At 33.7% G+C, this 13,355-nt stretch overlaps 2 protein-coding genes across 4 annotated transcripts; one reads left to right on the forward strand and one right to left on the reverse strand.

Moving 5' to 3' along the window:
• Positions 1-60: 60 nt before the first annotated feature.
• Positions 61-4,804, reverse strand: LOC110426216 (nuclear protein). Of its 3 annotated transcripts, none has more exons than XM_021441392.2 (5): positions 4,216-4,804; positions 3,312-3,529; positions 913-1,008; positions 473-604; positions 61-387 (listed from the first exon to the last, which is right to left on the reverse strand). In XM_021441392.2, the coding sequence occupies exons 1-5, from the start codon at positions 4,556-4,558 to the stop codon at positions 274-276; spliced, it is 903 nt and encodes a 300-aa protein (XP_021297067.1). In that variant the 5' UTR covers positions 4,559-4,804; the 3' UTR covers positions 61-273. The 3 variants fall into 3 exon arrangements, with proteins under 3 accessions (XP_021297067.1, XP_021297066.1, XP_021297068.1); XM_021441391.2 differs by having other exon boundaries at positions 880-1,008; positions 4,216-4,801; XM_021441393.1 differs by having other exon boundaries at positions 880-1,008; positions 3,312-3,512; positions 4,216-4,399.
• Positions 4,805-7,826: 3,022 nt separating this feature from the next.
• On the forward strand, positions 7,827-12,316 carry TLP8 (tubby like protein 8). Its single transcript, XM_021441441.1, has 9 exons — positions 7,827-8,454; positions 8,831-8,945; positions 10,390-10,566; positions 10,675-10,730; positions 10,814-10,910; positions 11,056-11,145; positions 11,234-11,326; positions 11,567-11,634; positions 11,771-12,316. The coding sequence occupies exons 1-9, from the start codon at positions 7,973-7,975 to the stop codon at positions 11,844-11,846; spliced, it is 1,254 nt and encodes a 417-aa protein (XP_021297116.1). The 5' UTR covers positions 7,827-7,972; the 3' UTR covers positions 11,847-12,316.
• Positions 12,317-13,355: the final 1,039 nt, after the last annotated feature.

The raw sequence follows: 13,355 nt of genomic DNA on the forward strand, positions 1-13,355 counted from the left end.
TTGGGTATCCTGTGTAAATGTTTCTAATGTAGCATCAACTCCCATTGACAAGTGAATCCGTTTAATAGAAAAAGCAATGAAGAAATCTTCCATTGCATTACGAAATGAAGAAAGAGAGTCAGATACAGGAGAAGGCTTTGGTTGAATTTTATATTGACCATGCATATAAAGGTATCATGGCAAGCATAACTAGTTCAATTCTGACTGTCAGCCTGTTACAAGTACAAGCAAGAATTCGGATCGACTACTACATTTACTGGTCTAAAAGTTCTCCTACACAACTTTTAACTCTTTGAGCCATGCTGTATGCAGGGGACAAGGATCTGGTCTCCCCTCAGCAATTGCCTTCTCAGAGATTGAGTAGAACCATCCATTCCTCCATTTGAACTGTGAATAAAACAAACTTAGGAAAAAACAATTATAGCAAATTATGGTCTTCCCAAACTTTCCATTGTGTGAATTGCAATTTTACCTCTTTAACTGCTGTTGGAAAGTGGGCCACCGCTCGTGAATAAGCACATAGCCTATCCTCCATAGCTTCTTCAAATGTTATACCTTTCTCCCCAGCAGCAGCAGATGCGAGTTCTGCAATAAGGCTTGACACCTGAAAACATAAACTTCAGTTCATGCGATCGACAGATACATAAATGGCAACAACATCCTTTAAAAGCTGATGCATCAGAAAAACGGTTAGTTTAACAATACTTGCCTATTAGGCTTATTCACCTCATGCCATAGATGCATTGGTAAAGCAACCACGGAAATAATATTATTTTAATTTGATTTTATTCTTACTTATGGAAATCAATTTGGAATAATGTGCAATTAACCAAACTAAAATGCTTCACACACATAGTACTATTGACAAGAATGCTCCACCTCAGGGCGGAATTCCTTCTCTACATCACCTACAGTTGCCCCATGATGACGAGCTCCAACAAGCATGAATGCTGAAATCCATATGAGCTTTTCCAACATCTGCTTCTGAAATGCTTCTTTGTCAAGGACCTGGTACACAACATAATACATAATTTGGTTAAATAAAGTAACCTATGAAAATACAGGAGAAAGGTTATTAGTCCCTTGAGGCTTCCTCTCAGTATGCAATTTAGATTTCAGACTTTTTTGTGTACCTGTGTGATCCCTAAACTAACAATTTTGAACCAATTCAATCCACAAATTATTAACATCATCTACCAAGATCCATTAAACATGCTGAACTGGAGGTATCATGAAAATTTTTAATCACCGGCAAGGAGAAAATATTCACATAAATGATCATAAAATGGCCCAAACTCCTATAGTAAGTCAGTTATGGCCTTATGACCAAACTCCTCCTATCACCATTCCCTGTTCCCCATTCTTCAACCGGCACCAAAAAAACCTCCCTCTGTCTATATTTATGTCACAAACTCACTTCTCTCTTTTGTCTTTTTCCCAGAGGTTGCCCACACTTTCTCTCCTAGAATGTTTTAATAGAGCTCAAATAAACCACCCCAAGCCCATGCACTGTTTTCGTCAACAACCACTAGTCAAGCTCCAAAACACCACACATTTAATTATTGTAGCAGGTTTGATACTGTTTGATTTTGTTTGTAATTTGTTTGATACCGATTCTAATTTTAATCATATAACATACTGTTAAATATTGGGCCAATATACAATAACCCAATCAAAATCAACATTTGCCCATCATCTTCAACTTCACTAAATTCATCCTCATGCAAGAATTAGAAATGTAAATATATCAATCAATGATTTGTAAGTTTCTGTTGTGAGAAAACCTAACCATTTCTTCATAGAAATCCTTCTTATAACCAACATTATCCAAGGAGAAAGAGCTTAATAAATGGGTAAGCTTTATTGCTGCACTTCTCTTAACCTAGAATTGCACAAACACTTTAAATTTGAAGCACAAAATAGACATGAACTAACCCATAAAGCCATGTAATGATGCCACAACAAGCACAAAGAAAAACAAACTAATTCACCAAGACCCACAGATGACTTCAATGAAGAAGATTGAATTTTCTTGTGTTTCTCTTATAAGAAAAACTAAACATGATCTCTCAATTTCCATGAGTTGATTCCAACCTATGGAGCACGGACAGGATCTTTACTCCTACATACCAGCCTGTGTCGTATCAGTGTTCGACATGGACACATCTCCGACAATGCGGGATACATGTTGGATGTGTGGAGATACACCACCAAAAGAAAAAAATGGGACACGGCCAAAACGCACCCAGACATGAAAGGGAAAAAGCTGGACATGGGATGGAGTTTTTCTTTTGTTGAATTAACTTCCCAAATCTAGAATCAACAATCATAGCAAAATCCCATATCAACCCCTCATTAAAATCAAGATTTTGAATCCCAAAAAAGATATTACTATGCTAATAAGGTCATTGGCCCATGGCGTTTTTGTTGCCTATCTAGTTTACTCATATTGGTAACTTTTTATGTGCATTTTTATTTAATAGAATTTTGAATGACAAGAGAGCTTTGTGAATAAATTGATTATATTTGAATGAAAAGTATCAATATTTACATTTATTAATATTTCTTATTGACAAGTCCTGCCATACCCTTGTTCTAATTTTTTAGAAATTATCGTGTCGCCGTGTTTGTATGGTGGCATACCTGTATTGCAAGTCTGTGTCCGTGCTTCCTAGATTCCAACCATTTCTACAAAATCAAGGAGATAAAGGGTTCTGAATCCCAATTGAAACATAGAAAAAAGGAGATGAAATTGATTGGGTCTTGATAGAGAAAGTGTTAGTTGTGGGTTCGAGGGACAAAAAAAGGAAGACATGTGGTGCACAAGAGAGGGGGAACGCCAGGGCCATGGGGGAGAGTAAGGAGAGAGAGAAACAGATGAATGTTTAAAGTGAAAATGGGGTAAGTCCAGACATGCTTGAGAAGGAAGTAAAGGGGGCAACATGATGATTTTCAAATATTCAACGTGAGATATGTCAGGTAACTCGTGTCAATTATAGTCACATGGCTCCTATCACGTGTCATACTTAGCCAGATAGAAAGACTTAGAATAGTTAACACAGTGTCAAATCCTGGATTGAACTTTGGAGCAAAGTCCTAAGTCGAGATTTAACCATCTTTTCCCTGAAAGTTAACAATGGTAGTCAAACAACATTAATAGCGAAATTGAACAGATTCAATACCCTAATTTCATGGATAGCATACAACCAAAGAGAAGTTGAGAAGTTTGAGCAAAGACTTGTGCATCAAGCAAAAGTTCAAAGCCATTGGTGCGCCTTTTTGAAGGATAACAATGAAAATGTTTCTTTTACCTTGCAAGAGAGGCCTCCAGCATGCAATCTAGTAGCTATAGCAGATGCCCATTTCCCATATGCTGCTGTTAGACCTTCAGGATTTGTGTCAGTCTTCCCATCAACAGGAGGTTCCCCAAGTTTTGATACAGCAAAATATGCCAGCACTTGGTCTGCATCATTAAGACCTTTACTTTGAAGCCATGGCTCCAGCATGCCATTCTGGAAAAACACCAAATCTGCTAGATTGTCAATACCCAATGGATGATCAAATCATTTTCGAAAACAATTGAATTAACAAAGTTGCAGTGAATAAAGACAAAGTCCATACCAGGGGTAAATATTGCATTTATATATTCAAGTAATTCAAAAATGACAAAGGACATAATATAAGAAATTTTCCGCAGAATAATGCATCATGATCAAGTCATTTTAATATCCAAATCATGTACAAATAAAAATGTAATTGAGCTATGCAATCGTATTCTGTAAGAACCCCGTTTTCAGCCAGTGACTTCAAGATCAAGTTGTAAACCAGTTCAAAATTGAAATCATTATTAAGCTCTATGTTTAAGTAATACAGTAAGCAGTGAGAATCCTGCAGAAATTCTTGATGACGAGATAGAACAAAGATATGCTAAGCATGACTAACAAATCTAAATCTCACCAACGGACACTGACTTATTAAACATCCACTGGAAAGTTCATTGAAACACCAACAAGGAAAAGAGCATTCTTAAACAGTCACATAAAAGCTCCAAACTTTATTGAATTATTAAACTGTTATAAAGAAAAAAAAAGGGGCTTTCTTCATAATTATCCATGGAACTCAGCAATTAAACAAAAACACATAAAAAGATAATTTGTTTTGTTTTTTTTATTGAACCAAAAGGGGCAAATAGAGGGTATGATCAGGTAGTGGTACCGTTCCAACGAGACTTAGGAGTGGCCTCAAGCACAGACTCAAGATCATCATTCCTAGTACAAACCAAAATGGGACCTTCAAAATCAAGCGGCACGGGTTCACCTCTCTTCACCAGCAAATCATCCCCCTTTCCCATATCTTGCAATGCCTTTCCCACTCTTCCACCGCCAACAATCACTGAGGGCACAACCTTGGCAGCTGTAGTAGTTGGAGTTGCGGCCATGACAATGGAGATGGACTTCTTTGGTGTAAAGATGAGTGTGGAAGTGAAAAGAGTGAGTCTTGGAGAAATGGGTTTGGAAGAATGCGAGCAAAGGAAGGAGGAGCTAGAAAGTGCAGCCATGATGATGGGTGGGTTTGGTGGTGGGCTTTGGAGCCATGATGATGAGTGTTATCGGTTTATTGAGACAAGAAACGAGGTGAGAGCCACTCGATTCTCGGGTGGGCTTATCAGTTTCTATCCAGACGAGAACCGGGGTGTCCCTTTTTCCTTCTGGACGGGAAAAAGGAGTACTACTTTGGAAATTGGAGGTGAGAAACAGTCCGAGTACAAAGTGTTTATTGAGAGGTGAATGAAAAACCCAAGTGTTGGTGGATATGAATAATTTACACTGATATCAAGAGGCAGGAGTAACTAAAACTGGACCAAATGAATTCAATGATCCGAACGACTTAAGCGTAATTTGGATCAAAATGTTTGATCTGATCCATGCATTCGGTCCATGGGTTTAAAAAATTCAGTCTAATCCATTATTTGATTGGTTTTTAATATTCAAATTTTTAGACTAAATCAATTAAAAAATTGAATTTAATATTTTTTATATAATATATGACATATAGGGATAATTTTTTTATTTTTTTTAGAAATATTTTTTTAATTTTAACTGTTTTTAATCAAAAAAAAATTTAAATAAAGTTACCTTTAATGAAAAATTTTTATATTTAAACACATGTGTTGAATTTTTTTTTCTTGATAAAGAAAAAATTAACACCATCACTATTCAATAGCAATAATAAAAAGGTATAAAAGTTAACAATAAAATATTTAAATTATTAAAAAACTAAAAAAAGATAAAAACAAGGTTATTATCATAATCATCCTAAAACCTTGATAGCTACAACCTTAAGAATGTACTGGTGGTATCTAGCAGTTGTTGCAAGAGTTTCGATGAAAAGATTAATTTAGAAAATTTTAAAAATATATTATTATATATTATATTAAAAAAAAATTTGTTACATGTCATGTTTAAGGTGTTTAAATTTAAAAGTTTATGTCTTAATGAAATACAAGGATACAAGCCAAATTATACACCATCTTTAAAAAAAAATAAAGTAAAAGACCCTTACCTTTTTAAGTTTTAATCGAAATTACACTAAGATCTATTAGTTTTCAAAATAAACACTTCGTCCCAAATGTTTAAATGATGTTAATATTAAATATAAAATATCTAAAATACCTTTTTTCTTTTTCATATTATTTTTTGCTCTCAAGCCGGCTGATGGCGTCCCTTACCTCGACTGACCGTCCATCACCACCCTGAATTCTCTAGGGTGCACTAGATTTGGTGCACCCTTGAGAGTCCCGATCTAGCTTTCCAAGGGAAACCTAAATTGGGCTTTTCAAAAAAGCACTAGATCTGGTGCTCCATTGGGAGCCCCGATTAGACTCTTTAAGGGAGCACAACTCCAAATCGGGCTCCCCAAGGGGAACACCGGGGCTCTTAAGGTGGGAGCCTTGATCGAGCTCCTCAGGGGAGCACCGATGCTCTCTCAAGAAGCCTACCCTTGTTTTTTTAAATTAATAAAAACTTAATAAAATTATATAATAGTAATTTTTTAAATTAATAAAAAGTAAAATTATTTTTTTAATATTATCACATCATCAAACTAATGAAAATATTAACAATTGACTAACAGCTGTACTAATGCGTTCAACAAAAGATATTTTTTTTAGACAAAGTGTTTATTTCGAAAATTAAAAGATTCATTGGGAATTTCAATTAAAACTTTAGGGTTTGGGTATTTTACCCAAAATAATATTGTTACATGCCATATTTAAAAAAAAATATTACATACCATGTTAAAAAAAATATTATTACACGTCATATTTAAAGTGTTTAACTTCAAAAGTTTATGTCTTAGTAAAATATAAAGATAAAAACTAAATTACAAGCCATGTTAAACTAAAAAATTGTTACATATTATGTTAGAAAAAAAAGTTATAACATGTCATGTTTAAGGTATTTTAATTTGAAGAATTTATGTCTTAATTAAATACAGAGATAAAGACCAAGTTACATGTTATGTTGAAAAAAAAATTGTTATACGTCATGTTAAAAATTATTACATGCCATATTTAAGATGTTTAACTCCAACAATTTATGTCTTAGTAAAATACAAAGATAGAAACCAAGTTACAAAAAAAAAATTTATTACATATCATGTTGAAAAAAAAAATTATTACAGATCATGTTTAAGTTATTTAACTTTAAAAGTTTTATATCTCAATGAAATATAAAGATAGAGATCAAGTTACATACTATGTTTAAACTATGTTATATTCAATAGATTTGTTATACGCAAAATGCATTAAAGTTGTTACATACAGGCATAACATGCAACAACTCTAGGTGATATTCTAATTTATAGATTTTATTTATATAATTTCAATTCATTATTTTTAGGGTTTTGTGGATGTAAATTAATAAATCCAAAAACATAAATTGATGTCATTTCTATCTTTGGTTTGTAAATCGACGATAACATGATGGGAAATAAATAAAGAAGAATGTCAATAATGATAAAATTAGAGAGAGTTGAATGGCGAAAGAAAAAAATGGGGAGGACAATAGACAAATGATAAAAAGATCGATAAAATTAGAGTTCTAAGATAGAAAAATTGGAAGCACAATAAATGAATGCGAGAAAGAGAAGAAATTGATAAAATTAAAGAGAGTTGAATGGCAAAAGAGAAATTATAAGTATAGTAGGCAAATGCCGAAAAGAGAAATTAAAAATAAAAATTGTAATAAATAATTTAATTTATTTTGAAATGATTTAAAAGGTATTATTATCAAATTATAATAAAAATTGTGTAAAAACAATTAACTAATATTAAGAACTATTTTTCAAATAATCTTATAAGTTGACCATTTCTCACAATTGCCTTTTATATAAATTAACATAATAACTAAATTATCATATATAAGTATGTTTAGCTTAAAAATTTCACTTTCAATATATAAAATATTATTTCTAATTATTTACATATTTTATTATATATTACTATTATTTTGTTAAATATAAAAATTTAATTTTCAAGCATAGGCATCACCTAATGGGAAAGGCGGGCGGCTTACCTCCCTAATCAAAGTTTGAAACCCTGTTCCCGCTTCTCGTCCATGTAGAATAAACCATTCCCCTTTCTCTATTTCCAACATATTCATAGACAAAAGGACAACGAGCTTTGAATAGTTACCGTTAATGTCAGCAAACCCACACATTTCCCTATACCCTTTCAAATTCAAACCCTTTTTCTTTTACAACAAACCCATCGCCTCCCTGATTTCTGCCACGTGGATTGAGCCCCGGATTAAAGCTGTACTTGGGAGTAGTTGACACCTAGTGGGCCTTGTGCTCTGCTCCCTTCTCATTGATTTTACTTTCCTACTTCCCTTCTCAAACGAATGAATGGTTTTCAAGATTTCTAACAAAAACCCAGAATTCTGAATCTGTCTTTGCCTTCTCAAACTGCAAAATGAGTGATTTCAAGGAACCTTTAGTTCAGCGTCAAGCTTCATACACTTCTCCTTATGTCAACCCTCTCACTGACCTCAAACACAACCGCAGCTGCAGTGAAGGAAACCATGCAACCTTTACAGACAACAAAGAAAATGTTTTCTTTGGTGTTGGCAAAGAAAATGCAGCTCCTACAACAAATAATGGGTCGTCGTCATCTTCTTCTTCAATGGCTAAAAGGATCACTCATTTGAAATCTTTGTCAACTATTGGTACTTTTGATAATTCCAAAGAAGTTTCAAGTTACAAGTCTTTGTCTACCGGGAAGGTCTTGAAAGAGTCATCCCTTCAGTTCTGTATGCAAATGAATGAGCCTGACAAGGCTTTTGGGTGCAAGTTGTGGGACCCCATTGATTCAGAGAATTCTAATTCTTTGAACATTTGGGATTATTCAGATTCTGAGGCTGCCCCAGCGTCTTCTTGGTCTACATTGCCTAACAGGTTAGTGTCTGAATATAGCCTACTGGTTTTACTTGTAATTTTTTTTAAACAAGTTTTTCTGATCCATATTTTTACTCTAATGTTGAGCGTTCTGAAAGTTAAAGTTTGAAACTCTAATTCTAAAGTATATCATTTTATAGCTGAAGCCTCAGGGTCTAGTGGATATGTATATGTAAACAAAAGAAAAGCTTGTCTTTAGTGGGAAAAATGGGAAGGATGGCCTGTATAATGTATTCCCTTTAATCAAATGAATCATGATGACCATGGTTTTACATATGTAGTTCTTTTGACTCTAATTCTGGATTTATCGACATGTGACTGATCCTTCTTTTTATTTCCTTTTCCAATCGTTTTCGCTTGGTGGCTTTTGTTATAGGGCCTTGTTGTGCAGGCCATTGCCACTGGACATAGGTAGATGTACTTGTGTTCTTGTGAAGGAACCCTCACCGGAAGGATTCGCAGGTGGTACTCTGTATTCACTTTATACCAATGTAAGATCCCCATGACTTGTAAGAATTTTGCCTACCTTTTTTGAGTTGTTGAGGGAATTTTTTTTTCTCATCAGACTTGCTAGGGTTCTAGTAACATCTGTATACTGATCATCTGGATCAGCCCTCAGAATCCATTCATTTAAATTTTCAATATTCTATGTTGCTTAGGAGTATTTTTTGGATGGTTCATTCCAAGGCACTTTGCCTGCATGACATTGAACAACTAGTGGTCTACTACAAATATTTGCAGTGTAGTTGATCAGGGCAATGGCCAAAGGTGCCCCACTGACTCAGTGAGGTCATGAAAATGAACTAGAAATATTGCCTAACTATGAAAAGAGATTCTAATGAAATCCTACTTTTTAGTCCAGTGAAATTTAATACATGTGAGTCAGTATTTATTTATTAAGACAAGCGTAGAATAGGCAATCAAGTGTTTGAGTTTGTAGTTATCTTTTATCTCATTAGAATCAGAAAACTTTTCATTTGTTTCTTTGTAACTCAATAGTTAAACTTCTTGCAGATTAATATACAGCTGCAAGTTTCAAAAGCACTTTGTCCTCCAAGTTTTTCCTCAAGTTTTTGGTTGCAGACCCATTATCCATTAACTAGTTGTAAACAAAACCTAAAGAGGACATAATTTTAATAGCTAAAATGTTTTAAAATGAAAATCTTCTATGAAACATAAAAAATGAGGGAAAATTGAACAAAAAATGAGAATATTTTAGTTTTAGTATATTGTATTTGTGGTATCATAGAAAAAGTAACAAGTTTCAAGTTAGGTAAAAGATAATGATGATCAACAATTAGATACATTGAACTCGGGAGAAGCTAGGTGGCAATTATGTATAGTATGAATTAAATATTTTTCCCAAGTAAATTACTTATGAACCTTTAAAAGAAAATGTAATAGATCTTCTAAGATAGTAAAATATAGAAGGATCTATAAACAAAAAATACTTTTATTCTATTTTTGTGGATCTTCTATTTTAATCCTTTGACTCTTTTGTTGTGTCAAATACAAGTTGTCATATAAGTGATATTGCAAATTCTGTTCTCCTTTCTGCAAATTAGTTTCTGAAAATTCGAATATGAATTCATTGTTTCTGGCTTTTCTAGTTGACAGAAAGTGTTAGATTCACAAGTCATAACTTTTGTAAAAACCAGTATACTGTTTTTATTTGTAATGATTACTGAGTGTAAGTAGTCATAAAATAGCTATCATGGTATCCTTGCCTAGATTTCATCAGTCACTTCCTCTGTGACTTCTGCCTGCCTTTATAAATCTCCTGCCTGGGTTTGTTTCCCGGTTCCAGCATTCTTTTGTTTCTTTCTTTTTGTCTTTTCTGTCAATAATTAACTGGTAATTTAAGTTCAGATTGTGCAAAAATCATTTACCATATGCTTTTCTACATGTGGATCTGTTTTCATGTTAATATAACAGGAAGGTCAAGGAAGACAGGATCGGAAACTAGCAGTAGCTTATCACAAGCGACGGAATGGGAAATCAATGTTCTCCATAGCTCAGAATACAAATGGGATACTGTCTAATTCTGATGATGGTTATATTGGACTCATGACAGCTAACCTCATCGGATCAAAATACAATATATGGGATCAGGTTTGATCTCTAAAAAGGTTAAACTGTACTATAAGTCTCTGGAAAATGGCATTCAAAGATGGGGAAATAATTCTTACTTCAATTGGTTAATAATTTGCTTGATTGCAGGGTGGCTGCACCAAGTCGTTGAACAAACAGTCTAATCCTCTCCTGTGTGTCGTAACGTAAGTCCAACATCCACTCTCTGTCTGAGTCATTTTCTCTCACTCTCTCTGTTTTGTGGTTATTCTTTTTATAATTTCTGCAGGTTCATGCCAACCATAGCCACCTGGACTGGAAATTACCGAAGCATGAAGGTGTATATACCTAAGCACCAATCAATGCAGATGAAGAATGTGACTCAGGTATTTGAAAAGATTCATTTATATGAGTTTTCCCCTCTTAATAAGTTATCCTTTACTCTTCCATTGTGATTTTTTGTATCTTCTATTTTTAACTATTATGGAGTTCAAAGAAAATAAGTTGGATGATCTATTTGTTTTTATGTAGATGCAACATATTAGTGGACTACCTACGGACTGGGAGGGGAAAATGGATAAAATTCACAAGTTATACTCGAGGATTCCTCGTTACAACAATGTAAGAATTTGTAAAGGTGTAACATCATACAAAATTGAGGTTTTGGACTTCAGTTTCTTAATCATTTAGTTGCTTTTATTTGAGTCAGATGCTGAAAAAATATGAGTTAGACTTCAGAGATAGGGGAAGAGCTGGACTCAGAATACAAAGCTCAGTAAAGAATTTTCAGCTGACATTGGAGGTATCATAAATTTCTTGAGTTTGGTCCTAAGAACGACATAATTAAGAGTTAGCTATCCACATACAATACTCATGTCATAAAAAAACACACACACATGCACACCACCAACACTCACAAGACATATCACAGACATGAATGCATGTGGTAGAGAACTTGTATACTTATATCTGTGTGATTTTGATTCTAGAGGCCCTTTTACATTAGGGTATGGAATTATTTTAACTTGGCTATGTATTCTAGGAGAATGGAAGGCAAACAATTCTGCAGCTTGGCAGAGTGGACAGATACAAGTATGTTATGGATTTCAGGTACCAGTCAACCCGGTTTCTGAATTTCATGTGTTGCATTAAAGGAAAATATTTTGATCTTGACATTTAACTCAAGCATTTAGAAGTCAAGAATGAAGAAAAGTTAAAACATATGTTATATTTCTTTCTTATGCAGATATCCATTGACAGGCTACCAAGCATTCTGTATATGCTTGGCTTCAATTGATTCAAAGCTTTGTTGTGCAATGTAATTGAAGTCCATGGCCATTTGTTCGTAGTTCAACCTCTGAACCGAAGTTTTTTCTATTCCCAAGTTTCCATCCTGGAGCTTTTCTGCTTCACTTTAGTGAAGGAAAGGTGACCATATTTGTTTAAGCATGAGAAGCTTTATTAAGATTAAAGAAGCTTTGATGATGATTAGTGTTTAAGAATCATAGCTTCAATGCAAACATTACCTTCTAATTCCCCACTGATCCTAATTTATCCTTGGTCCACTAGTGTCATGTTTCTATGTAATTTCGGACATAATTGAACAGATTCATTTGAATTAATTATTTGTTCTTCCATGCAGAAAAGATGGTTCATTCCTTTCCTCTTGACTTGAGTATATTGAATTCAACACCCATTTTGCTTTAATGTTTACCATCTTATTCTGTCATGAAGACTAGGTGATAGCAATGTATTTTAAAATTACTTTCCCTCCATAGAGACAGAGAATGTCATCCTGCCAAAAACAATGAGTCTATTAAGATGACAGCGTTGTGCTATAATTTGGAATCAGAAACGTGATGGGGAGAGGGAGTGATAAGGATTTTTGATCTTCCAACCCCTCTTTCCATGTGTAGCAACTGCATGCATGATCAGCAATTGAATTTTATCTGCTGCTTCAAAACAGTTGTAGTTTCCTTTTGCATGACTAGTAAGAATCAGATTTTGCCATGAGCTTTGGGGTTCGTTTTCAGGGGTCTTTGTCACCTTACATTTGATTTGAAAGACCCCAGCAATGTGGAACCAAATGTATTATTCAACAGTTTCCAACCCAGTGCTGCATTACTTTGCTTCAAATCTCCTTTTGTCGACTTGTTATTTTATTTCAGTGACGAAAGTTCAAAGATGCAATTTCTTACAAAGATGAGACTGCCAAAAACACATCATCTAAGTTCATACTAATTAAAGACAACTTTTATGTAGGTAGTCTTGTAAGGAAACTCTCCTCATTCCTGGTTATTTTAAGACAAAACTGACAAGGTTTTCCCACTGTGAAGATTTTGTCTTTAAGACTCTATTTGATTAATATTTTTAAGCATAATATCTAAAAAATCTTTTACTTTATTGTAAAAAATTTAAATAATTTTTTTATTACATTCAATTAATTTTGTGTGCTTTTTTTTATTAAATTAGCTTTTATAATTAACGGTTGATTAAATGTAGTTAGTTATAATGTAATTTATCATTTTATGTCACGTGGTGCTAATATAAGGTGTTGATATGTTACAATAAATAGTGACATGACATGCTTTTATGGTATAATGATAGTCATGTGCCATGTTTCAACTTTCATGTGTAGGGATGAGCACAACCAATCTAGACTAATTACCCACTTAAATCAAATGTGATTTGGATAAAACAGTTCAGTCTAATTAGTCATTAAATTAATTGATCCAAAATGTGTAGTCCAATTAGTTTTCTATCGGTTCTCGATTTTAAAATTTTTGGATCAATTCATCTGAAAAACCAAACTAGTTATATATATATATATA

This window comes from Theobroma umbraticum, unplaced genomic scaffold, assembly GCF_002168275.2.
Source record: "Theobroma umbraticum cultivar Fairchild unplaced genomic scaffold, ASM216827v3 scaffold_55.0, whole genome shotgun sequence".
Classification (NCBI taxonomy): Eukaryota; Viridiplantae; Streptophyta; class Magnoliopsida; order Malvales; family Malvaceae; genus Theobroma; species Theobroma umbraticum.